Source organism: Lipomyces tetrasporus, assembly GCF_029532465.1.
Source record: "Lipomyces tetrasporus strain NRRL Y-64009 chromosome Unknown POJ06scaffold_4, whole genome shotgun sequence".
Classification (NCBI taxonomy): Eukaryota; Fungi; Ascomycota; class Lipomycetes; order Lipomycetales; family Lipomycetaceae; genus Lipomyces; species Lipomyces tetrasporus.
In genome coordinates, this window is record NW_026611599.1 from 22,542 (window position 1) to 45,985 (window position 23,444).

A 23,444-nucleotide genomic window follows, 5' to 3' on the forward strand; every position below is an offset into this window, starting at 1 on the left:
ACATTCGTGTATCATATTACTTACCCTGATCACCAATTCCAACTCTAGATGCAGTTTTCCAGAGTAGTTTTGCAATTTCAATGTTCTTGGCCACCTTTTTGAAATTTTCGCAGAGGTGTCGAAGACGGTGAGCATGGTTGGCTTCTGGAAAGATTTCATCACCGCATCAATCAGACCTTGCAATGACTTGTTAGAATGAACTTAAGGAAACTATAGGTCATCCTGACATACGGCTGTTGCGAATACGAATATTCGCAGATTTCAGCAATATTCGTTATTTGTATTCGCAAGATTAAAGTGTGCAGAATAATTATTCGCAGAGTAGACTGCGAATACGAATAATTATTCGTTACTCGTAATTTATCACGTGACATAACTATGTGGATCGTCCCAAGGAGCGGATCGGTCGAAATTCCATACAAAGTAGCGAATTTTAAACATCTATATATTAGCCACGCTAGCAGTTCTTACCTAAAAAAATTTTATAAATAATGGACTATAAATCATTATCAAGCCTCTTTTTTAAAAATAATCTTATTAATTAAGCAGGTATCTTAAATTACGGCTAAAGGGTTTCAGGGGTTTATCAGTAAATATAATCAGCAATATAAACATCAATCGTTTTTCAAAGCGATGATGTAAGTCGTCGATATCTAGCTACTCTATTTTCTAAATTGAGCGTAATTAAGAAAGAGTTCGTCAAGTTTTAGAGGTTTAAAAATCGCTACTTTGTATGGAATTTCGACCGATCCTCTCGCTGGGACGATCCATTCGCTTGCCGATCACGTTTAAGCGCGACAATCCGATTTCATCAATAACCCTAACCTATCCTTCACGTGGTTCTCGCTATCATACCGCCTAACACGCGACCCAATCCACTTTATATATCGTGCCATGGGATATACGCGGCCGTACCTACTTCCACATTAAAGACTTTAACGACAAACGAAGCAGCGGTTAGTGATGTGGCGAACTTTGATTGTCGATGGAATTCCTACATTTGATGTGCATTTTTCTTCTTTTTTCACATCTCCTCAAAGGCTTTGTGTCTTGTTCGAGTTATCTTCCCATGTTTTCTGTGTTATCTGTTTCATACCTGTTCAGAGGTCATTACCATCCAATAGCTCTTATTCAATACTTTGGGATCACATGCATAAATCCACTAATGTGATCAACCTAGATTTTGATTCCCTGTACATAATAGATAAACAAATCACAAGCCTTGGGTGGATTGATAGATAGATCGAACGAGGGTCTTGTATTATTCCTCTTACGTTTGACGACTATGTCTGGGTACTACTACTACTAATAAACGGTACAGTATGTGCAAAAGAGTGATGACATTTATTTGACTCGATTCTGGTTATAATGACACGCTAAGAGAGAGACACAGGTAAGAATTGAGAATCGAAGTCCAGCCAAGATCCGTCCCATCCCGTCCCACCTCCCTGCAACACCGATGATGAGCAATACCCTAGATAAGATACCCCTACTAGAAATGATAGATGATGATACCCTCTAAAATGTGAGGACTGAAAATGGAAGGTGTGCGTTGAAAACCCAGGGGATAAAGAAGGTTCAAGCTCAATTTGCCCGACGAGGTGGCCACTCCCTCCGCTAGCTCCTTAACTTCTTTGGAAATTATGGTCAAGATTTCTCAGCTGAGGAGTTGTCGGAGCTGGGGAGAAATAACCTTCTCCTTATATACCGCGTGCAATATAGATAGAAATACACAGATGACATGGGTATATGTGGACTATCTGCGCGACTAAAATGCAACTGTGGCCGCCAACCCATCAAGTTCCCGCTTATAGTTTCGGTGCTTGGAAATCTCGAAGAAGAACTTGCCGACAAAATCTGTCGAGTCCTTCAGGATCTGAAATCCTTCCTTGAAGCTCTTTGGCTTTTGGGGACCAGCAGAGGTCACCACTCCGTAAGATTCCATAACACCTGCGCTAGCGGTCATAGCGAATTGAAGGTCGACACCGGCCAGGACTTGCTGGACCAATCCGACTGCCTCGCCTGTTGCACCAATAGCCTTCAGATGACCGAAGGATTCAGCAATCCAGTGCCGAATCTGTCCGTTCTTGGACAACGTCTGCACATGAGGACCGCCAGGGATGAAGGTCGCGTCAAACATTGTCGAGCGCATGCTATCGTATTGGTGGTCGGGAGTCGCTCCCTTGCTGGACGACTTGTCCTCGCCGTCCGCGAATATTGGCTGGCGTCGTGTGCCAATGACAACTGGAAGTGCACCAGCACCCGTGACAGCGCCCATGATGCCAGCAAAGGCAACGGGGTCGAAGCCGTCGCCGATGATGATTGCAATACGTCGCGACGCGATCGTTGGCTCCTTTGGTGCAAAGTCCAGCTGAGATACCCCTCCTGTCTTCTTGCCGTGGTTCTGCATCCCAGCCTTCTCCGGAGTGGGAGCGCCCACCATGGTCGCCACCTGTTGTGCAAGAGGAAGATCAATCTCAGCCAAGCGCAGAGCCATACGCTGGTAAACAATAGGATCATCGCAGTGATCCAGTTCAAAGCTGAGTGCCTTGGCGACATGAGCCTTCTCATGCTCCGAAAGAGAATTGTAGAACAACTGCGCTTGGCTGTGATGTTCACGGAACTTCGGGCTTAAGGCGCGGTTCTTAATACCAGCCACCTTCTGAGGATAGGAGGTGAAGCCACCCTGCTCAATCTTGACCGGAGGACATGCATCAAGTCGGTTGGGCCAGTAGTTGACAATACCTTTGGTAATGCGATGCTTCATCGCACCATCTCGGTTGTGGTTCATCATTGGGCAGACTGGGCGGTTAATCGGCAATTCTTCCCAGTTGATACCAAGTCGCGAAATTTGAGTATCGAAGTAGGAGAAGTTGCGGCCCTGCAGAAGAGGGTCGTCGGAGAAATCGATACCAGGCACGATGTGGCTGGTACAGAAGGCGACTTGTTCAGTCTGCGGGAAGAACTCGTCGACATTGCGGTTAAGCTCCAGTTCTCCAATTACTCGCAGAGGCACCAACTCCTCCGGCCAAATCTTGGTAGCGTCGAGGACGTCGAATTCAAAGTCGTCTTGCTTCTCTTCCGGGATCGTCTGGATTGCAAAGTCCCACTTGGGGTAAGCCTTGTTGTCAATGGCTTCCATAAGGTCCTTTCGGTGGAAGTCGGGGTCCTGCCCGGCCAGCTTCAAGGCCTCATCCCAGACGAGCGAGTGGACGCCCAAGTGAGGAATAAAGTGAAACTTGACGAAGTGTCGCTTGCCGTCCTTGTTGACTAGGCTGTATGTGTTGACGCCAAAACCCTGCATCATACGGAATGATCGGGGAATTGCGCGGTCAGACATGACCCACATGAACATGTGGGTAGCTTCCGAATGCAGGAAGGCAAAGTCCCAGAAGTTGTTGTGAGCTGTCTGGCCTTGGGGGACTTCATTATGGGGTTCCGGTTTCACAGCGTGAACTGGACCAGATCAGCAGTGCTCAAGTAGTTGAACTGCGATACGGAACATACCAAAGTCAGGAAACTTGATAGAGTCCTGAATGAAGAAGACGGGAATGTTGTTCCCGACAATATCCCAGTTACCCTCATCCGTATAGAACTTCACAGCAAATCCACGAACGTCTCGAACAGTATCGGCACTGCCTCTGCTACCCTGGACTGTGGAGAATCGAATGAACACGGGGGTGTTTCGCGAGATATCAGTGAGGACTCCAGCACTAGTTACATCGGCAGCGCTCTCTTTCAGCCTGAAGTTACCGAACGCTCCTGTGCCTCGCGCATGAACGACTCGCTCGGGAATGCGTTCATGATCGAAACGATGAATCTGATGACGATAGGTTAGAACAGGCTATGGTTACTGGGACAGAACATTAGACTCGCAAACCTTTTCACGAGCAATTTGATCTTCCAGCAATGAAGGACCGCTGTGTTGTCCGTCCACAACTCTCAGCCAGTTGTCTGTATTGTGAACCGGCACACCATAATCGGCGGTAATAAATTTGCCCTGCTGCACATCCACAGTGTCACGCGCGATATCAGCTGCCTTCTTATTACCAGTGGTGGCAGCTTTGACTGCACTTTCGACCTTTTGAAGGCCACCAGCCACTGTTGTCGCCATTGTATGTCAAATGATCAGATATAGTCCTGGTATATGAACGGACTAATGAGGCGATGAGAGGATTGAATTCACTCAATTGAGATATTCCGTCAATTTATATACAATAGCAAAACAGTACGAATTGGCTCGTCCGAGTGGTGGATTGATATAACTCTGGAGTTCATGTTGGAATATAGAGGACAGTGTCGACGTAAGGATGACGTTTAGAAACATCACCTCGTTCCTTACAGAAAACAGGGATCGACAGGATCGACAGGATCGACAGCTAGTTTGGCTGCGACGTTAGCCTATTACCCTTACCCTGCACATATAAGAAATCAGGTTAGGGTATTCATACCACTGCCAAGTACTCGGGTCAGGGTGCTTAAGGCTATCCCCAAGGGAAGTTGCATGCTGCGCATGACAGCTGCACATTGAAGGGTAATGGCATAACTGAGCAGGCGTGGTGCTACAGGAACTTCTGTTCGTTCCCTAGGGCCCCGCGCTCCCAAGACGTGGCTACGAAATGCGGAGGACCGCATTACCTATGCCTCTGCACCCATCAGTTCACCAATCTGAATTCAATAGCAACCTAGATGACAATTTCGGTAGGAACATCAAGAAATCCCGACAGACGGAATCTAATTTTGTAAAATTCCCCGCTGGCCGAGTTCGGCGTGCACTTCACACGACGCGCACTTCAGTTCAGGGCCCTGAACCATGACCGACAGACAAGACATCCCCTAACAAACGCGCCGCATTGCCCTGGGTTAGGGCCCCGGTGTTGGTTCAGGCTCGTGGTTCTCCATACTAACCAAGGACCGACAAGCCCCCGAGGTACGTCGGGTAAGTAGCAAAAAACCATCGCCAAAAATTGGGGTTGGTGAAATTCATAAAATGGTAGGGTCGGAATCAATCAGAAAATTCAGCCGGTCCGAATGATATATTTATATCTATTGGTTATGGCGTGAAAGCGACACAGTGACCGACTACACACTACTGCAGAGGCGTGGCAGAATGTAAGCGCACTTTCGCTGAGCATATCTGCCAACTGCAAACGGCACTTTGGCGCGACCGACATACGACGACCACGGACCGACAACCGCTAGGGTAAGGGCCAATCAAGGAACCGACAGGCCACCACCGACCGACCAAGGTTAGGGTCGCCTGAGCCAACCCTGAGTCCCTGACCACGACGCCACGACGACCGCATACAAAAATAATTTCTGCTTGCTAGCAGCTGGGTAGCCTTCTCCGGGCGAAACGTTAGGTTTTATAAGAACCGGCCTCACCCAGTCGCTAAAGAATTGCAACCCTCTCTCTATACAGCAACTGCTCCTAACAAAATATAAATCTTGATTATAATACCCCGGTTGTCGAAGATAGTTCAATATTTCTTCTTCAATTGCCAAATCGTCGGATTTGGACTATGTTCAGTCTGATCCAACATCCTGGTGTTGTCGTCATCGACATAAATGTGTGCGGCAAAGCCATCGCCAGTCGTACCTTAACGGACAGCGGTGTCAGCACATGCTAGAAATAGAGTGATCATGAGTATAGTATGTACGTACTGTCAATCAAGTCGGCTGTTAGATGATTTTTGTCTTTAACATACTGACCGGCGACCTTAGTAGACTTATGCGGGAGTGCAGGTGCACTAACGAGGTTGATTAGTTGAGGCTGCATCGGAAGTGGTGAAGAAATAGAGAAAGTGATAAATGGGCTTGTTAAGACATGCTAGGATTGGGTATTTTCTCATGGACCGTACCGAATGATAGCTTGATCCTTGTCAAGAGTCTGCGCAACCGATATAACTGTGTTCTCACAGAAATCGACAAAGCCTTTGTCCTTTGGCTTAGCCATTTCCAGATTACTGTTACAGGCATCATAGTTTGTCGGGACATAATGATATGACTGTGAAATATCAATTACGATAATCTATAAATGAGACGATATAGAAAGTTGGAGCTAGACTAGAACAGCTTAGGGCCGACATTTATAGGTTGGAACGGCTGTCTGAAACGCGACGGTATGACAATTTTGTTGACAGAGCGTGCCACAAGGCAAATCTCCCCGAAACTGTTTTCAGGAAAGAAGGAGGTCAGGGTTAGGGTTTCCGACGATTTTACAATCGGAGGTCCCAATGGCTTCCATACATGTCTGGTGTCTCTGTTCGCCGGTCCTGATATTGCCCAGATATGTTACAGTCCAGGTCGACGAGCTGGTAGCCGCAGGCTGCGTGGATCTCTAGCTCGAAAATTCGCCAAACAGGTGACACTAGTAGTAGGATACCTGCACTCTGCAGGAGTCGCACACGGAGGTATTGTATATTCTAGCCGTTTGCATTGACCTTGCGCTGATGCGGCATTAGATCTTAATACCTTGAATGTTCTGATCCAACTTGCACATGCCGACTTGTGGTCGGATCAAGATGTTTACGAACTACTCGGTTTCCCCGTAACTGACGAAGTCCGACTTTGGTCAGGAGAACTCAACAACATGGTGTCTGCGCCGGAGTATCTGGTTGAGCCTGCTAATCTGTCAAGCCTTGAATCGAAATGTTTTACTAAGAAGATTCTACTGGTCGACTTCGGCCAATCTTTCACTCACCGCCTCCACAGAACGAAGTAGGATACACGGTGTCCTACTGCGCACCAGAGCTCTATATCGAAGGGCACGCAAGTGTTTGGTCGGATATCTGGGCATTAGGCTGCACGATATTCGAGATTCGCGCCGGATGTCAACTGTTTGAAACATTTCTTGGCGGCCCACATGATGTGATTCGGCAGATGGTACAAACCTCTAGGCAAACTCCCAGAGCCGTGGTGGAGTTCTTGGGAGAAGCACGATGTCTACTTCGACGAGGGTGGAAAACCGAAAAATTATAGGCCGAATAATACTCGTATGCTGACCGAGCATCCGCTTATTGAACAGCTCAAGGATATAGGCTCAGCAGACAATGAATCGATCACAGATGAGACGAACATCGTGAGCACCAACAATGTTCGTACTGAGCCTGTCAGAGATTCTATCCTCGAGCATCCAGGGGTGAGGCTCACGGAGGAGGAAGTGGAAGTTTTCGAGGACCTCTTGCGCAAAATGCTAAGGTACAACCCAGAGCAGCGTCTAACTCCCTCAGAAATCCTAAAAGATGCATGGTTTACCATGTCATTTGCCGACTCCGCCGCGATCAGTGGATCCAACGGGTTGGCCAAATAAAGCACCGATACATTCTTAAGGATTGAGGGTTTGGGCGACGCCATATTGGGCTATGATACCCCACGGCTTGTCAGATACGTGTCATTTAGCATATTTTTGTCTACAAAAAGTCCTATGGCCTAACCCTGACCAGGCTGGGGCTGAAATTTTAGACAACGGTGTTTTGAAGATTCTGCTCATTTGTATCGGACTACTTTGAAATCCACTCATAGCGGCCACTCATAGCACGCCGCATGAGCCGCCGCGTTGTTATTCCATGCATGGCTGACATGTACGCAGTATTGAAGTCTAAGCTCGAAGATCTAGGGGTGTTAACGAATAAAATATTTCGTTATTCGTATTCGATATTCGTATTCGTAAAATTTCTTTTATTCGTAACGAATAAGGCTTGAACCGTCGAATACGAATAGCGAATATTATCCGCAGTTTATTCGTAATGAAATGACCCTAACCCTATGTGTAAACTTTATTTTAGTTGAACACGACGCGTAGTAACTAAACGCGTCTCTTACACAACGGCGCGTTCTATTCTACCAATATTCTTCAATTCCTTTGTAACTAATCTATACGTATCTACAGCAAAATGTCTGACAGCGGTCGTGAGATCTCCACCATCAGCGGAATGGACGAGGACGAGTTGTCCCTTATCATGTCTAGCCGTTTTCGTCAGTCCGAGAGAATTGACTATCACCTCCTTAATGACGGCAGTGACGAAGAGGCAGGTCCTGAAGACCGGATCGTTAAGAAGTTGCGATTGAATTTATCAACTGAAGGCGTTGAGCCACTTACAGCTAATAATTCGGCTAGTCAGTGGATATCAATTTCCTGCTCCAACCGACTCTCAGACGTCTGACACCTGTCACGAAGAGACTTCGTCGGTAGAAGAACTGCCAGAATCTTCTGGTGTCTCGGGTGAGTCGTCAGCACATCTCGACAAGAACCAGAATCTCTCACTGTGGTCAAACTTCAGCGTCTCTGAGCTTCCGGGAAAGTTATGGTATCCGAAGCGAGGCAAGAAGGGACCAATCGTGGATCGTGAGATTCGATGCAAAATGTGTGCTTGGAAGACGACGGATTCCGCCCGAGCAACTTCCACCAGCAACATGAAACTTCACCTTGGCAAGCATGGCATCCCATTGAATGGCGGTGATGGCCATGGACGGGATGAAGGGGAACCGAAGCAGCAATCGCTTACTACGATGTTCAAGAAGAGTTTTAAGGATGATGTAGCGAAAAGATTAGAGCAGAATTTGGTACGTTGGATGGTCACGGATGATATGGCGTTCCTGGCAATTGAATCATCGTCATTCCAACAAATATTCAACGATATAGGTGTTTCACTTCCATTCCGTTGCCGGCAGACTGCAGCTAGTCGAATTGATGCGGAATTCAATTTATGTCGGGCTCAATTGGTTGATGACTTGGCGCTAACGTGTCAGAGTATTGCATTGTCGCTGGATGTTTGGACCAGCAAAAACTCGAAGGCTATGTTAGGTGTGATCGGACATTGGATGACGGCTGATTTTCAATATCGGGAACAAGTTCTTGAGTTTGCAGAAATATCTGGAGCACACACCGGGGAAAACATGGCCGATATGTTGCATAAGACCTTGGTCGAGCTCGGAATTGAGCGCAAGCTTCTCACTATTACGGCGGATAACGCATCAAATAACCAAACACTGGTGTCTGACCTATACTTGTTACAGGAACAGCTCTTAACAGATGATACAACTGGGCGTCCTGAGGAATTTCGCTTTCAAGGGACTGATAGCTATGTCAGGTGTCTGGCACATGTGCTGAATCTCATCGTCAGCGATATTCTATCTGCCTTGAGATCAGGAGATCGCAAATCGGCAGTCGATGCTTGCGATCTCCTGCAAACAAATCAAAACCTGGATATTGACTCGCATTCGGCATTGTCTAGACTTCGGATCATGGCTCTTTGGATAGCCCGCACGCCACAACGAAAGGAACAGTGGAAGGTTATGTGCAAAGCAAACGGATTGAAATCTAAATTCATCGAATATGACGTGGATACCAGATGGAATTCCACCCATAGAATGCTCCGGGACGCCATCGAAGCAAAGCAACAAATAAGAAGGTGGGTTGCACAGCAGCAATATCTTCCTCCTTTTAGTGCCCAAGATTGGCATCGTTTGCAACAAGTCGAGACTATTCTGCAAAAATTCGAAGAATTTACTTTTACCGTATCCAAGAGAGAACCTCAGATCAGCCTCGCGATCCCAATCTACTATGAATTGCACGATATGCTCAATGATGCTGCTTCCATGGAGGGAGAATTTTCTGAACTTGATGTTGATATTGCCCATGCTGTCAAGGCAGGCTTAAAAAAGTACCAAAAGTACTATAACTGTATGGATGGGGTAGACGCATATTATATAGCTCTCGTCCTTGATCCACGCTTCAAAGCTCTACTTTTGGAGAAAGAACTTGGAAAATCAACTGCCGCGAAAGTCATTACTCATCTGAAGGAGGTTCTACATCGACAGTACCCGCTAACAACAGACCCTGTGTCGGTTTCTGCAGACGAAAAAATAGTCACAGGGTACAGTATTGAAGCGCGAGTTCTGCAGAAATTGCAACGGCGACAACGCCGTGTATCTGATATTGACCGGTATTTCGACAATGAGGTAGTTGTGGTCAACGACGGAGTGACCATGGAAAGAGGTTGGCTTTTTGAATGGTGGCGAATGAATCAGGATGAATTCCCTAGAATGGCAGCCGCAGCAAGGGATTATTTGGCAATTCCTGCCTCTGAGGTGGCTGTCGAAAGACTCTTTAATACGGGAAGAGATCTTCTAGGTCTACGGAGGCATTCATTGAGTGCTGAGACAATGAGAAGATTGATGTTGTTGCGAGCAGTGTACAAGAGGGACCGGGCAGGGAAGCCGTGATTTTATGAAGTATATGTCGTGTAAAATTGCTGTTACCTCAAACGAGCGAAACATTTACGAATATTACGAATAATTTGCGAATAAACACATTTTATTCGTATTCGCATTAGTAAGCAAGAATAATTGAATTATTCGTATTCGAATTACGAATAATTCGAATAATTCGAATATATTCGTTATTCGTTAACACCCCTACGAAGATCATCGTGGCACTTATTTCTATTGACAAACAGAAAGCCAAGATCATGGTGTTCATCGTACGATTCGGCGGAAGGGAGGATAACGACTGTACTTTAGAATATTTTCTTGGAGCACTCCGTGAGCAATATGAAGTCGTTTACGCTGTGCTTTCTACTTTCACCCCAATTCTCTGCAAACGGACAAGTTTTTTACGTATCGTTGACCCAAACCCTGACCCTGACCCAGAAAGTGATGTTGACGCGCAATGTGATTTCTGCCCAGTGCTCAACTTTAATAGGTTGCAGCTACTAAATTAAGTAGTGACCTCTTCAGGGCACAGGTAGCCAGTAATGGCCGCCTAGTTGTGTGAAAGCACAGCGACATCCTCAAATTGCGGGGAGTCCCTTAGAGCTTCAAGATACCGCGGCACCGTGAAAGCGAGTGTGCAGCAGATGGTGTAATGGCCATTGGATGGTAATAAGTCTTGGAGATTGGGTGATCCGCAGCCAAATCCTAAACTACAGATGTAGCATGGACGCAGTTCACAGACTAAATGGGGATGGGTGTATGTGATTGGTAGTTAGTGTGTAAAATGACAATGATTTCATTGTGGGCATGATCACTATCTGCAAGGAACAATACATGCGCTTAAGATATAGTCGAAACCCAAATCGAAAGAAAGGGTCTGACAAATGCTGAATGTCAAAGTGAAGAAATTCAACCAAGCGCGGGTAAACGGCGGGAGTAACTATGACCTGACCCTTAAAAGGGTCAGGATAGTGGATGTGAAAGCATCCGCTAGTACAATGTACAGAGCGTACGATGTGCGACACCATCAAATTGCGGGAACACCATAAAGACGTCACTACCATGCTGGCTTTGAAAGGAGTCAGTGGCCGAGTTAATGACCCTGGGCATGGTAATAACGTGAGTGTATGCAACAATGGGCAATCCGCAGCCAAGTCCTAAACTACAAACGTAGCATGGATGCAGTTAAACTACTAAATGGTGGTGGGCAGAACTGAAACCTTTTAAGATATAGTCTATCCGCCCGGAAACGGGTCAAATCTGTCAAGAGCTGTAAAAACTGCCGGGCCAACGCAAGTATGTCTATAGATATTGTGATAAAACGTTGATAGACATTGCTAACTAAACCTGTAGAGTCAAAGGTTCCAGGACCTCGATAACGCAATTATGCTGAACCTTACTGACACAAAGCCTATAGAGACGAAGGAATTTTTTGATTGCCACGGAGAACTCCGTATTAACTTTTCTAAATCAAATTTGTCATTGACAATACTTTATGACCATAAGGGTCACGTCGAGACACCGAAATTCCATGTACTGAAGAGGTGCAGAAATATATCAAAGCGCACAAACTAGTCCCTCCCCGATTGATATATCAGAATTTAATCGCAATGAGACTTACATACAATTACCCGCCAGCAAGTGTATAATATCTGGATGTCACTTACAAGAAGAGAATGGGAGAGGGATCCAAGGGATGATTTTAGATCCGCGCAGATGCTGGTGGAAGAACAAGAGGGCTATTTTCTAATTGAAGGCGTTCAAGAACCTGGCGGTTCATTGGCATTCACAACTCCTTGTTTCAACGATAAGGTGAAGTATAACCGTTCGAAAATGACAGAAATATTCATTGATTCGACTTTTGGTACCAACAAGCACGGATATGAGCTCTACTGCGTTCTTACGGAGCTCGATCTGGTCTCGCTTCCTCTTTCCTATCTTTTAGACACGCGTGGTATCCGAGAAGAAGGTAAGAGGGGAAGTCGATTGACAACTTGGTTAACTGCATTAAGGGCATCTGGCTTAAAACCGACGGTTGTTCATACAGATAAGGACTTTGCAGGTAATTTATTTAATTCAACATCTGTATTTTGGGATCCAATTGATATTGTCGGTAGAGGTGACAGCTGCAAGCATAGCATTTAACAGAGACAACGTCGGTTATAACCATCATCTTTGCCTATGGCACAGTCTCCGAGCAATTGACCAGTATATTACAGGTAAATTGCCTACCAAAGGTTTTGATTCAAATGATAAGGCAAGAAATTATATCAGATTGATAACTCTTCCTCCTTATCTTTATTATTTGTCGGATGAGGCAGAGTGGATCTTATCTGATGGCCAGACACCACCACGTACCCGGGACCAAGCACGAACAATACGCGCCATGATTAAACGGCATCTACTTAGACACCCTTTATTGCCGAAGCCGGTCTTTGATACTGATGGCTCGACCCCTCCCGACTCACTTCAGTTTCAATCATATGAAGAGATTCATAGTAGCTCTATCAGAGAGATGCTAGAATATTGCAAGTCGATTAATCAGCCTAGGATGTTCAGGTATTTCTGGAGTAATTGGTATCGACCAGGCTTTAGGAATTTTGGTTCGCGAGGGGAAATTGCATCACTTTGCGGCAGGCCCGGCTTCAATGCAATCATACCAATTTCGCGCACTACAATGCGATTGCAAAGTCATTGGAGGATCCTCAAGAAGGATTATGGCTCACGATTCATCAAGCCTCGACTTGATGTCCTAGTTTATATTAGTGGATTGGTCCGCTCCAGAGTACATCTGTCAGGACCACGGCGCCGCCGCTCCTGAGTGCCCTGACGTCTTGGCCTGGCTGCGCCACCGCCCCAGACCCAATGCTTCTATTTTCGGTTATTTTCGGTTTCGCACGTAATAATGTTTCTATTTTTTGATCGCGCGTATAATAATGTTTCTATTTTTGATTTCGCAGTTTTTGTTTCTATTCTTGGTTTCGCAGCCCGACGTCCATATAAACTGACGTGATAACCTCTTTGTTGTATTCGAATAATATAGTCTAAAATATCTGATCTTTAGTTTCCCACCTCACAAGGTTGCTAGTACCGAACTCGAACGTTCCGAGTTCTTACACTGACACCGGTATGACGAGCAGTAGTGGCAAGGGAAGTGTCCACTCAAGTCCTGAATTGATTAATTCTGTTGTGGATGGTCCGGGAGTGACTTCGTCAAGCTACGTAGAGGGATTGGCCTCTTTCGAGCTTATGGCATCGGAAAACCCTGAGATCACTGAAAGCGATGACGCATCATCGAGGGAGCTGCGTGAGATTATAAACTGGGCAACTGGCGATGCGTCTAGATCAAATCCACGAATGCAGCGTGACGTTTGCAGCTTTGTTAGGAATCAAGATGGCTTCATTGCCAGATATAAGAGACCATATGAAGAAGCAATGGGCAGGACGCGTTCAGCAGACGGCCAAACAATGAGAGAGGCTGCGAGGTCGTATTATTTTATGCGACCACAAAACCAATCCCACCGGTCTATTTAGTTCGTGGGTCGCTCGATAAGCGGCTCGGCGTCGGGATATCGGGAATATATCGGGACTATATCTTGCGACCCATGATCGTTTCCTTTTTCCTTTTCTTCTTTTCTTCTTTATTTAATGCGTCCTTTTTGTACATTCTACTTGTAGATAATAAAGCTTCGCCCCTTTACATCGTGAACGCCCAATTGGATTGCCTATCTGTGTGTTGAATTGTGAGTTGCGTTGCCACTGTAGAACGGATCGTCACTCAGAGGTTTGAGTTTTCTCCTTTCCGTTCCTTTTGATGTGTTGGTGTCATTAGGTTATATCGGTTCTAGCTTTTTTGTGTGCGTCGACTCTTGTGTTATTGGTTTATATTGTTTTTAGTCACAGCGAGTGACCTAGTTTTGGTTAGAATTTCCCATCAATCAAGTTAAATCCGAAAAATTACCATTTGGTTTGGTAGAGTTCGCCAGAAGTTGCACGCTGAAGCATCGTCACAATTGACCAGCAGTTAAACTTGGAGAACTGACACAAGGTTGGTGGGAGTAACAAAGTTTCTCACCAGTCTGTTTTTGGTAAGGCCAAAATGACAATACCAGCAGGTACGACGAGGTACCGAAAATTGTATACAACAGGGTGCATCACCTGATCTCCAACTGCCTGCCACTGAGAGGGTTCAGGGTTCGGAACTCAGCTCGACCTCTCAATCTGCCGCAAGCAGAGCACAGCCTCACTCAGACTCCATCATCAATTCTCTACCTCTGAGAAAATGGCCGGCCACCCGGAGAAGCCTCGACAGGCATGCGACAACTGCCGCTTCCGCAAGGTTAAGTGCGACCGCGGCCAGCCCTGCAAAAACTGCGATGCCGGAGGCCTCCCCTGCCGGTACCTTCATACCATCTGCCGCAAGGGGCCCAAGGAGGGCCGAGGGCGCCGCCAGTCGCAGCTCCGGCGGGGCATGGCCGAGTTTGATAGCAATTGCTTTCAGGTCCTCACCCGGGATGGGCCGCTACGGCCAGCCAGCGATGGAAGTCCCAGCAGCAACGAGGCATCTCTGCAACACATTGAGAATGTCCAGCCTTCGCTAACACCATTCGAAAGCACGCGAGATGCTATTCCACAACCATCTTCTTTGACTAGGCGAGAACTCCCTCTGGACAACCCCTTGCTTCACGCCGCACACGGCAGAGTCCTATCCTTAGCCGTTGTTGCCTACGTGCAACTCTTCCTCAAATACCTCTTCCCGATAATGCCGGTAGTCGATGGCGACGAACTGCTCTCCGATGCAGCACGACTGCATGACCTCCCTCCCTCACGATACGCTCTCATCGTTGCGCTCTGCGCGGCAACCCGGATGCAGCTCGGCATGGACAAGGTCAAGCCCGAAGGCCCAGAACTCCATGTTCCAGCAGATCCTGGACTCACAGGAGATGTCCTCATCAAGATGGCTGAAGGTGCACTTCGCCAATACAGCGTTGTTGATGACCGCGGCCTTGACTCGCTGCTGGCGTCTTTCTTCCTGTTCGCAAGCTACGGGAACATGGACAATTTCCGTCACGCGTGGTTCTATCTCAACCAAGCGATTTTTCTCGCCCAGTCACTAGATCTCACTAGTGAGGCGGGTTATCATGATCTACCTGATGTTGAGCGTGAAGAGAGGCGTCGAATATTCTGGCTATTGTTCGTCACAGAAAGGTAAGGATTTCTCTGACAACGACCTCATGTCTAAACTAATCATAAATCCAGAACAGTTGCACTTCAACATCGCCGATCAGTCACACTCCGAGGTTCCATCACGAAGCCCCAAGTGATTGACTCTAACTGCCCAGTTGTAATGAACGACTTCATCAACCACATCCGCCTCTTCGAATCACTCCCATGGTCCCTCTATGAATGGCAGCCGGAGAGCGACAAGCATCAACTAAAACACCTGAACCTCGCGCATACCATCAACGACAAACTCTGCAACGTCCAGCCAGACCAATCAGTGATACCCAGCCAGCGATTCGACACGCTCATCACGCAGCAATGGCTCCGAATATCCATGTGGCGCCTGACGTTTGGAAAGAAGCCCTCGTCGTCCTGCAACAACTTCGGACTCCTTCTCCCACCGGCCCTCCCCATCGATGCAGGCAAGATCATCATGTCAGCTTTAAGCTCAGCAGGGCCTCATTCGAAGGACTGCCACGGAATTGGAATGGTGAGATGAAAATGCATAAATATTGAACTGCTCTGACAAGGTTTCAGGAACAAAAGCTTTTCGACGTCGGCTTGAGCCTCGCGGATAGCGCGATGCTTCCTGGCTTGAGTTGTTCCTCCTTTGAGACCAGCCCTCGCGAGCTCCTCTATGCCGTGATAGGCGCACTGTCCGTGGCTAGAGGCACACAATCACATCTTCTGCCCAATCTTCTAAAGTATTCAGAAGGCGTCCTAGCATTCGCGGGCCCGACACCGCACATCGACTACAGCCTAGAATGGCCTCGAGAAGATCTAAATCCCATTCAAGAAGCTGTTGTTGAAGATGTTTCAGGGCAAAATGATGAGGCAGTTGACTCGTTGAACTGGCTAGCAGGCGATGACTCGGGTCTGTTGGACTTAGGCACACCTGTCGCGACTCCATCTTGGGAAGGCGCAACTTTGCCGGGGGAACAGACCGAAGCAGAAGTTAGACCATTCTCGGCTAGAGTTCATCGGTGACTTAATCCTTTCTTGGCGGTTTGAATTTACGTAAGATTTTGGTCACAAGAAATCAAATTGATGAAGAGCTGGATGGAAATGGAAAACCTGTAATTCCCACTTTGGGGTTAAAGGTCAATCCCCCCTTCAATGACCCTATTTATATACCCAATCTCACATCTTTATACCTTTTTCAGCATCACAACCTTGCTATCATAATCAGTTCCAAACCTATACTGAAGTCCGCCATTCATCAACGTCGCACCCGAAAGCGTCCGCTCGCCATCAATCGTGTAGTTCGCGATGGGGTCCAGCCCCTGCAAACGAAGCAGCGGGTAGTTGTGGACGGTAGTCGCCCTGATCTGGAACGCAAACAGAACGGCCTGGTTTCCATCTTCTGAGATAAACAGCGCAGCAGGGTAGTTAGAAGACTCGGGCAGGTTTAGCCGCCACATGTCTCCCCGGATGATGATCGGGTTGATCTGCTCAGCGAGCGCAATCAGCTCGGGGATCGCCGCCTTGTCCTTGTCGGGCATGTGATCGGGGTCGAGCTCCAGACCGAAGGAGCCGCCCATCATGGCGACGTGGGCACGGAAGCGGATGGGCGTTGTGCGACCAGTAACATCGTTTGGCACGGCGGATACGTGGGCGCCCATCGATGACGGGGGGTAGACGAGGGATGTGCCGAATTGGATATGGATGCGGTCGAGGGCGTCGGTGTTGTCAGATGTCCAGACTTGGGGAAAGTACTGCAAGATGCCAGCGTCGAATCGGCCACCACCTGAAGCACATCCCTCCCAGAGGACATCGGGAAACCGGGAAGTCAGCTCCTCAAAGACGTGGTACATGCCCAGCATGTAGGCGTGGTAGTTATCAGGGGTCGGGCTCTCGTGGATACCGCGGTTGTTGTCCCACTTGACGTATGAAACAGGAACGGTCTCGAGGATGTTGGCGACGGAGTTGATGATGAACTCCTGCACCTCAGGGAGTGCAGCATCCAAGACGAGCTGCTGACGGCACTCGCTGCGAGGGTACTCACCAGCATGCAGGACCCATTCAGGATGCTCCTCGTAAAGGGTAGAGTTCTTGTTAATCATCTCTGGCTCGAACCATAGACCGAACTTCAGCGTCTCGTCCGAGTTGGCGGCTTGCAGCTTGGTAACCTTCTCCGCGAGCGGCTTAAGGCCATTGGGGAATCGTTTGGGGTTGACAACCCAATCGCCCAAGCCAGCATGGTCGTTGACGCGAGGGTGCTTGTCCCCAAACCATCCATCATCCAGCACAAAGAGCTTGACACCGAGCTTTGCAGACTCCTGTGCAAGCTTGTAGATGGTGTTCTCGTCAAAGTTGAAGTAAAGACCCTCCCAACTGTTCAGGAGAGCAGGTCGAGGCTCATTGACGAACTTGCTCTTGATGAGGTTCTGGCGGTACAGGCGGTGGAACTTGCGAGACATGTCACCGATACCAGCGCCGGAGAAGACAGAAACACACTCGGGAGACACCAGAGAGTCGCCCGGCTTTAGCCGCCAGGAGAGTTGGCAAGGGTTCATGCCGATGAGGGTACGCATCAATCCCTGGGGGCTCTTCTCAACCTCGATCTGGAACGAGCCTGTGTACACGAGAGAGAAGCCCCAAGCATCTCCCTGGGTCTCTGTGGTAGTTGGCGAAACCAGTGAAAGGAAGGGGTTGTGGTAGTGAGAAGAGTAACCAGTGTTGCTTCCGAAGCTGAAAACTCGTCAGTATAAAGATACTCCAGTTCGGAGTTTCGTTACCTACCCCTGGAGACCGTAATCAATCTTTCGGCGAGTTCGAGTGCACTCTCTTGTCCACTCGCCCTGAAGCTGGAGCATCTCATAATCTTCATGGGGAAAATCGACACTAAAACTGGACAACTTCTCAACGCTAATTGCACTGGAACCCTTATTCGTGATCTTGACGCTCCGGACGATAGCGTCATGCTGAGGGAAAATTGAGTAGGACAGATCTGCCGCAACCGAGCTGGTGTTGTCCCAGAGATGGATGAGCAGAGTCGAGACCTCGTCATCGCGGCCGAATGTGCTGGGGAGACTGGGCAGGTCGGGCTTGCCGCTGACAACCGTGTGCGACTTGTACTTCAAGTCGCTCAGGGTGTAGCCCCTGGAGTGCTTGATGGACACGGCCGGGGAACGGAAGTCGCCCCGTCCAAGGTCCGGGAACTCGCGTCTGATATGGAGTTGGGTCGACCAGCCGCCACCGTTCGAGCCGGTGATCTCAGCGGGGTCCTCTGTTACAGGGCCACCGAAGTGGTTGAGGATGAGGTCGCCAGTTTGCTCATCGACGTGAAAGCGGTAGGATACATTGCGTCCGTTGAGGGCGAATGAAGTCCCATCGACCACGATGGCTGTGACTTATCAGTCATTTGCAATGCCGCTATCCGGTGGGTCCAACTTACGGTCGGGCTTGACGCCGTTGGTGATTACGGTTCGGGTCATACCTGCAACTCAAAAGAAAGAAACAAGACAGCGGGGGAATGGAATGAAGATGCAGTAAGCTCGACCGCCGTGGCATGATTGGGCTTAAATACCTACTCATCGTGCGACCTGATCCTACAAACTCGCATAGCCTAAATCGCCGCGTTGGAACAATTCCCGAGTATTTCTCCATGGGGTTAGTTTCGCTGTTGGTCCAGAGCGAACTGGCACCACCTCTTCCGAAGATTGTCCCGGTGAGATCCTCCGACAGGGCCAGGGTCTGCTTCGCCTCCACAGTACTTGTGAAGTTTAATTTGACAGCTGGCGGATGCGTGTGCGCTTGCGTCTGCGTGGTCGGAGTCATTACCTTTTCGGAACCAGTGGAAGCTGGGTAATTCAGGGTAGTGCGGCTCTTAACTGTGGGCGGCGCTCCTCCCCTCATCCCCATGTTGCATGGCCGTGCAGCACCGATTATTATGCATAGGCTTTATAGTAACGTGAACCGGTCACACGGGCGAACCGGTCAAAATTCACCACCACATTGTCAGAATTGAGCATTTCGTATTAAAATCAACCGCAACAGAATTAAATTAGCTAATTTAGCAATTCAAATAGATAGCTATTTACTATTACATCGCCTGATTGTATGACCAACCGTATTACATCCACTGCAGCGAGATGGCGCACGTTGTCGAGGTGGAGCCTGCTGATCTGCAGCTCCATCAGAAATCTCCTGATCAAGCTGTTGAATACGCTCCCTTGCAACCCCAACATTGAGCATTAGGTCTCTGCCAATTACAGCTTTTGTCCTCGCCTGTTTTATCTTTTGGTGCTCATTCTCAGTCTGTAGCTGCTTGACTTTATGTTCTAGAAGCACTGCATGGGCCATCACCAGATTGAACCCTTTTGAAATCTACTCGATCTGAGCAGTAATCGGCTGCTTGGCAGGCTATTTGGATGGTGATTCTTATTATGAATATTCTTACGTTGGCTCCGGATCTGTCGATCAAGTTGACTTCCGGTACGGGGTGTCTGGGCTTCCCAGGGACTTGACATCTGATCCCGATCCTGGCTTGAAGCTGGAGTTGGTGTACGCAACTGAAAGGTGATTTTTGAGAGGACCCGTTCTTGATCTAATGGAGTGACCCCAGCAGCTGTGAATCCCGCACGAATGTTTGCGGGGTTCAAAGATTTCTCACGTACACGGGGGTAGAGATACAAATCTTCCTTATCAATATGGGTTCGACGCACTACCATTAGCCCCTCAAGCAGTCGGCCATATTCGCGTTTCAAGGGCCCGAAGCAGCCCACATCAAGTGGTTGCAGGAGGTGAGATGAATGAGCAGAGGGGATAATACTGTTCTCTTCACAATATCAATCAAATTCCGCGTTGACATGATGTAAAAGCTCGGGGAACGTTCGAGTTCGGCGCTAACAATCTTATGAGGTGGGAAACCAAAGATCAGATATTTTAGAGTCTATTATTCGAGTACAACAAAGAGGTTATCGCGCCAGCTTATGTGGACGTCTGAACTGGAGCTCCGACCGTCCATAATCCACTAACTAAACCAAAACAAGAAACATAATTAAGCGGCGAAGTCGAAAATAGAAACATTATTAAGGGGCTTAGTCAAAAATAGGAACATTATTAAGCGACGTAGTCGAAAATAGATGTTGTAAGGTGAAATTCCAACCGTGACTTTCGGGTTCGGGTTCTGGTTTTTCAGAGTTCAATCATTGGCACTGTTGAGCCGCACAACCAGCAGAGGGCTCCCAAACTATAGGGAGAGCCCATCTCAAGGACGCTCCAAATAACATCAGATTTTAGCACATGCTAATCTGCACGCTCCCGCCTACTCCGTTATATTCTAATTCTATCTATGGCAGTCGGACTATTAGGGGTGGACACGAATGACGAATATATTCATATCGTATCGGCGAACCAGGGGTCCGACGATAAATATCGTCAAACGGCAATCGTCAGAACTTAAGAATGCCGATATCGTATCGGCGACAATATCGTATCGTCAATATCGGCATTATCGGTAAAACGTGAACAGCCCTATGTCCTTTAGGCCGTTAACTATTGTACCGGCAGTTGATGCACCCAGTTCCTTCGCCAACAGCAGTGCTTTGAATCGCGGATCCAGCACCAAGGCTATATAATACGCATCCTGCGCAACCCTCACTACCGTCATTAAGGAGGCGATAATCAAGTCGACGTGCTCGCTGAGGTTTGGACCAGTCGACAGACACGTCGTCAACCCCGCTGTCGGATAGGCTTTGCACTCGCTATCGGCCATACTGTAGAGGTTTATTGGTTCAAAGGTAACTAAAGGAGGCTGGACTGTTACTTCGCTATACAGGCGGTGAGGTTAAGACTAAATACATGTTAGTTTGATGCTATAGAACCAGGAGGCGGTGTTTGTCAGGGTTTGGGTTTTTGAGGGTTCGGGGAATATGCGAATATTATTCGCATTCGCATTCGCAGCTGACATTTTATTTCGCTGCGAATAAAAGTTTATTCTGCGAATTGCGAATGCGAATGCGAATGCGAATGCGAATGCGAATGCGAATGCGAATGCGAATGCGAATGCGAATAGAGAAAATTGTATTCGTGTCCACCCCTACGGACTATATTTTGCATGAGGATATTTGTTGATCTTCAGTCATCAGAAACCCTTGAAATCTTTCTCAAGTCCAAGGATAGCATTATGAAATGTAGAAGCACAGAGCTACCAGCATCTACGAATCCGAAATCCTCCACACCAGTCTCTCGCCACTGGGAACCCGTTCACGCAAAAGATTCAAGGCCTGTTGTGCCCTCTCCAGCAGAGTTTCTGCCTCGATGATCCTCTGCTTATTCGGCTTTATGGCCCCAGCTCTGAGCAGGGCCGGGATAACATCTGGCTGCAGGTGCCACTTGAAGTACTCGTTCTATACACAGATATTAGTGAACTGACGCAAAAACTACCGCTTTCAAGGCTTATCCTACGTCTTGGTAGAAGAAGGTCATGATAGGAATGACTTCGACTCCGTCCTTCCATTCGCCGACTAGGACGGTAGAAGGATCCCTGGTGAGTTGGGGCTCAACCTTAGTCATTGCATGATGAATAACGATTGGTACCACAACGGCTACTCTGGTTCCCGGTCTGCAATCTTGCTGAGAGGACGGAGCGTCCTGTCCACATGGCCAATGCAGTCAAGCACGTAGGGAATGTGTCCAGCTACAGCGAGAATCTGCTCAACAACATTACTCTCGCTATAGTCGAAGACTTCAGTAGCACCGAATCGCTTGAGCTCATTGTGGTGCTTCTTGCTGGCCACCGCGAGCAGATTTCTGTAGCCCCAGTGACGGAGGACTTGAACTATGTAATTGCCAACGCTGCCGGCCGCTCCCCATACGAGGATGGGTTTGTCTGCCTCCTGGGAAGTATAGTTGGGCGGAACGGGCCATGGCTATTACGAAACCAAGAGATTTCGTAATAGCGTGAAAAGCGGTTACCAGATTTACTGGCAGGGTGACCGCCGCTTCCATCGACAGGTTCTCAGGGATACGTCCCGTCATGTGACGAGGCACAGTCACATACGTCTGAAAACCGCTCTGTTTCTGCTGCCACATAGCATATCCACATACACGATCGCCCACCTCAAGTGACTTCGAGTCCGGCGCCACAGCGCTAGGGTCCTCAGGGCCCACGGCGACAATGGTGCCCGCAAAGCTGCAACCGAGGATGAAAGGATAGTCTGTGACAAGATTTCCGTCAGCTTGATGCAGGTCCGCAGGTGACGACGCCGTCCATTGGACTTTAACAACCACCTCGCCGGGTTGCGGTGCCTCCGTGGGCACCTGAAGAATCGAGAGTGGAGCGCGTTCGCGGTTACAACAACCGCGGCGTGGGCTGGAGGATATGAACATGCCATAGTGGAATTTCGTGAGACAAAGAAGACTGTGCGAGGAAATGGAATGCGAGTAGCAATTCAAGTAAATGAGGACAATCTGGAGAATCAGGTGCTAGCAGCTAAAGAAAACGCGGGGCGTGTCCGGGCACTCATATGATATCGACTTTCCGCTCGTTCTGACAACAACGGTGGGCGAGCTATGACATCGTTCTAATCGGTTTTAATCTTTGTACCAGCCTGCAGCCGAGCATAATCGGAAGTACATAATCGGAAGTAAATTTCGTCGTCGTCGCGTAGGAACACATTCGGAATATTGTTATTGTCAACGGTTTAGACACCATTAGGAGGTACGTTGGCAACTAATTTCTTTGCCATTGTGTAAAACGGGTGCTATAAGGTGTAATACCCGAAGCAACTAGCTCAAAAAAGAACTGAGCCAGATAACGACTGGAGCGCGAACGCGTGTGAGACGGCAGACAATTGAGCAGACAAGTAGGATAACGGTTACCCGGTAACAGCTAGTTCCAGATGCGTTAGACCCGCATGCGTTCCGCTCGACAAGGGTTAGGGCTAATTTTTGTGTAGTCTGCCCGACCCGGGCTCGCCTTTTCTGTGCAGATTATCCAGCACCGGGGTCCTCGGCGCTGGTTCATGGAGTGCCTTTCGTTGGCGTTGGCAAAGCCTGAC

The 23,444-nt window shown here is 48.1% G+C and overlaps 8 protein-coding genes across 8 annotated transcripts; 4 read left to right on the forward strand and 4 right to left on the reverse strand.

The window, feature by feature from the left end:
• Positions 1 to 1,505: 1,505 nt before the first annotated feature.
• Positions 1,506 to 4,194, reverse strand: POJ06DRAFT_82790 (catalase-like domain-containing protein). Its single transcript, XM_056191622.1, has 3 exons — positions 3,881 to 4,194; positions 3,508 to 3,820; positions 1,506 to 3,456 (listed from the first exon to the last, which is right to left on the reverse strand). The coding sequence occupies exons 1-3, from the start codon at positions 4,112 to 4,114 to the stop codon at positions 1,769 to 1,771; spliced, it is 2,235 nt and encodes a 744-aa protein (XP_056044289.1). The 5' UTR covers positions 4,115 to 4,194; the 3' UTR covers positions 1,506 to 1,768.
• A 1,286-nt stretch (positions 4,195 to 5,480) lies between these two features.
• On the reverse strand, positions 5,481 to 5,956 carry POJ06DRAFT_267009 (uncharacterized protein; the record flags this gene model as incomplete). The annotated part of the gene is made up of 3 exons (XM_056189202.1): positions 5,481 to 5,599; positions 5,665 to 5,750; positions 5,862 to 5,956. The coding sequence occupies 3 exons, from the start codon at positions 5,954 to 5,956 to the stop codon at positions 5,481 to 5,483; spliced, it is 300 nt and encodes a 99-aa protein (XP_056044290.1).
• A 168-nt stretch (positions 5,957 to 6,124) lies between these two features.
• On the forward strand, positions 6,125 to 7,312 carry POJ06DRAFT_237011 (protein kinase; the record flags this gene model as incomplete). Its single annotated transcript, XM_056185933.1, has 3 exons — positions 6,125 to 6,413; positions 6,465 to 6,720; positions 6,883 to 7,312. The coding sequence occupies 3 exons, from the start codon at positions 6,125 to 6,127 to the stop codon at positions 7,310 to 7,312; spliced, it is 975 nt and encodes a 324-aa protein (XP_056044291.1).
• Positions 7,313 to 11,601: 4,289 nt separating this feature from the next.
• Positions 11,602 to 12,963, forward strand: POJ06DRAFT_280868 (uncharacterized protein; the record flags this gene model as incomplete). Its single annotated transcript, XM_056189909.1, has 5 exons — positions 11,602 to 11,722; positions 11,758 to 11,856; positions 11,891 to 12,277; positions 12,333 to 12,792; positions 12,828 to 12,963. The coding sequence occupies 5 exons, from the start codon at positions 11,602 to 11,604 to the stop codon at positions 12,961 to 12,963; spliced, it is 1,203 nt and encodes a 400-aa protein (XP_056044292.1).
• Positions 12,964 to 13,257: 294 nt separating this feature from the next.
• On the forward strand, positions 13,258 to 14,145 carry POJ06DRAFT_249634 (uncharacterized protein). Its single transcript, XM_056187185.1, has 3 exons — positions 13,258 to 13,751; positions 14,002 to 14,086; positions 14,128 to 14,145. The coding sequence occupies exon 1, from the start codon at positions 13,345 to 13,347 to the stop codon at positions 13,747 to 13,749; it is 405 nt and encodes a 134-aa protein (XP_056044293.1). The 5' UTR covers positions 13,258 to 13,344; the 3' UTR covers positions 13,750 to 13,751; positions 14,002 to 14,086; positions 14,128 to 14,145.
• A 309-nt stretch (positions 14,146 to 14,454) lies between these two features.
• Positions 14,455 to 16,623, forward strand: POJ06DRAFT_249638 (transcription activator amyR). The gene is made up of 3 exons (XM_056187186.1): positions 14,455 to 15,423; positions 15,475 to 15,928; positions 15,976 to 16,623. The coding sequence occupies exons 1-3, from the start codon at positions 14,498 to 14,500 to the stop codon at positions 16,423 to 16,425; spliced, it is 1,830 nt and encodes a 609-aa protein (XP_056044294.1). The 5' UTR covers positions 14,455 to 14,497; the 3' UTR covers positions 16,426 to 16,623.
• POJ06DRAFT_294863 (Melibiase-domain-containing protein) lies at positions 16,587 to 19,366 on the reverse strand (the record flags this gene model as incomplete). Its single annotated transcript, XM_056190488.1, has 3 exons — positions 18,836 to 19,366; positions 18,181 to 18,784; positions 16,587 to 18,129 (listed from the first exon to the last, which is right to left on the reverse strand). The coding sequence occupies exons 1-3, from the start codon at positions 18,873 to 18,875 to the stop codon at positions 16,587 to 16,589; spliced, it is 2,187 nt and encodes a 728-aa protein (XP_056044295.1). The 5' UTR covers positions 18,876 to 19,366.
• A 2,076-nt stretch (positions 19,367 to 21,442) lies between these two features.
• POJ06DRAFT_300258 (chaperonin 10-like protein) lies at positions 21,443 to 22,778 on the reverse strand (the record flags this gene model as incomplete). The annotated part of the gene is made up of 5 exons (XM_056190711.1): positions 21,443 to 21,791; positions 21,850 to 22,035; positions 22,065 to 22,313; positions 22,360 to 22,704; positions 22,740 to 22,778. 5 exons carry the CDS (start codon positions 22,776 to 22,778, stop codon positions 21,600 to 21,602), a joined length of 1,011 nt encoding a protein of 336 aa, XP_056044296.1. The 3' UTR covers positions 21,443 to 21,599.
• Positions 22,779 to 23,444: the final 666 nt, after the last annotated feature.

Bases quoted from the DNA above. Each gene is read 5' to 3' on its own strand.
- POJ06DRAFT_82790 (XM_056191622.1), bottom strand. From the start codon at position 4,114: ATGGCGACAACAGTGGCTGGTGGCCTTCAAAAGGTCGAAAGTGCAGTC. The intron at 3,821-3,880 runs GTTTGCGAGTCT...TATCGTCATCAG, and splicing joins ATCAAATTGCTCGTGAAAAG to ATTCATCGTTTCGATCATGA. The intron at 3,457-3,507 runs GTATGTTCCGTA...GATCTGGTCCAG, and splicing joins TATCAAGTTTCCTGACTTTG to TTCACGCTGTGAAACCGGAA.
- POJ06DRAFT_249634 (XM_056187185.1), top strand. From the start codon at position 13,345: ATGACGAGCAGTAGTGGCAAGGGAAGTGTCCACTCAAGTCCTGAATTG.
- POJ06DRAFT_249638 (XM_056187186.1), top strand. From the start codon at position 14,498: ATGGCCGGCCACCCGGAGAAGCCTCGACAGGCATGCGACAACTGCCGC. The intron at 15,424-15,474 runs GTAAGGATTTCT...TCATAAATCCAG, and splicing joins CTATTGTTCGTCACAGAAAG to AACAGTTGCACTTCAACATC. The intron at 15,929-15,975 runs GTGAGATGAAAA...ACAAGGTTTCAG, and splicing joins ACTGCCACGGAATTGGAATG to GAACAAAAGCTTTTCGACGT.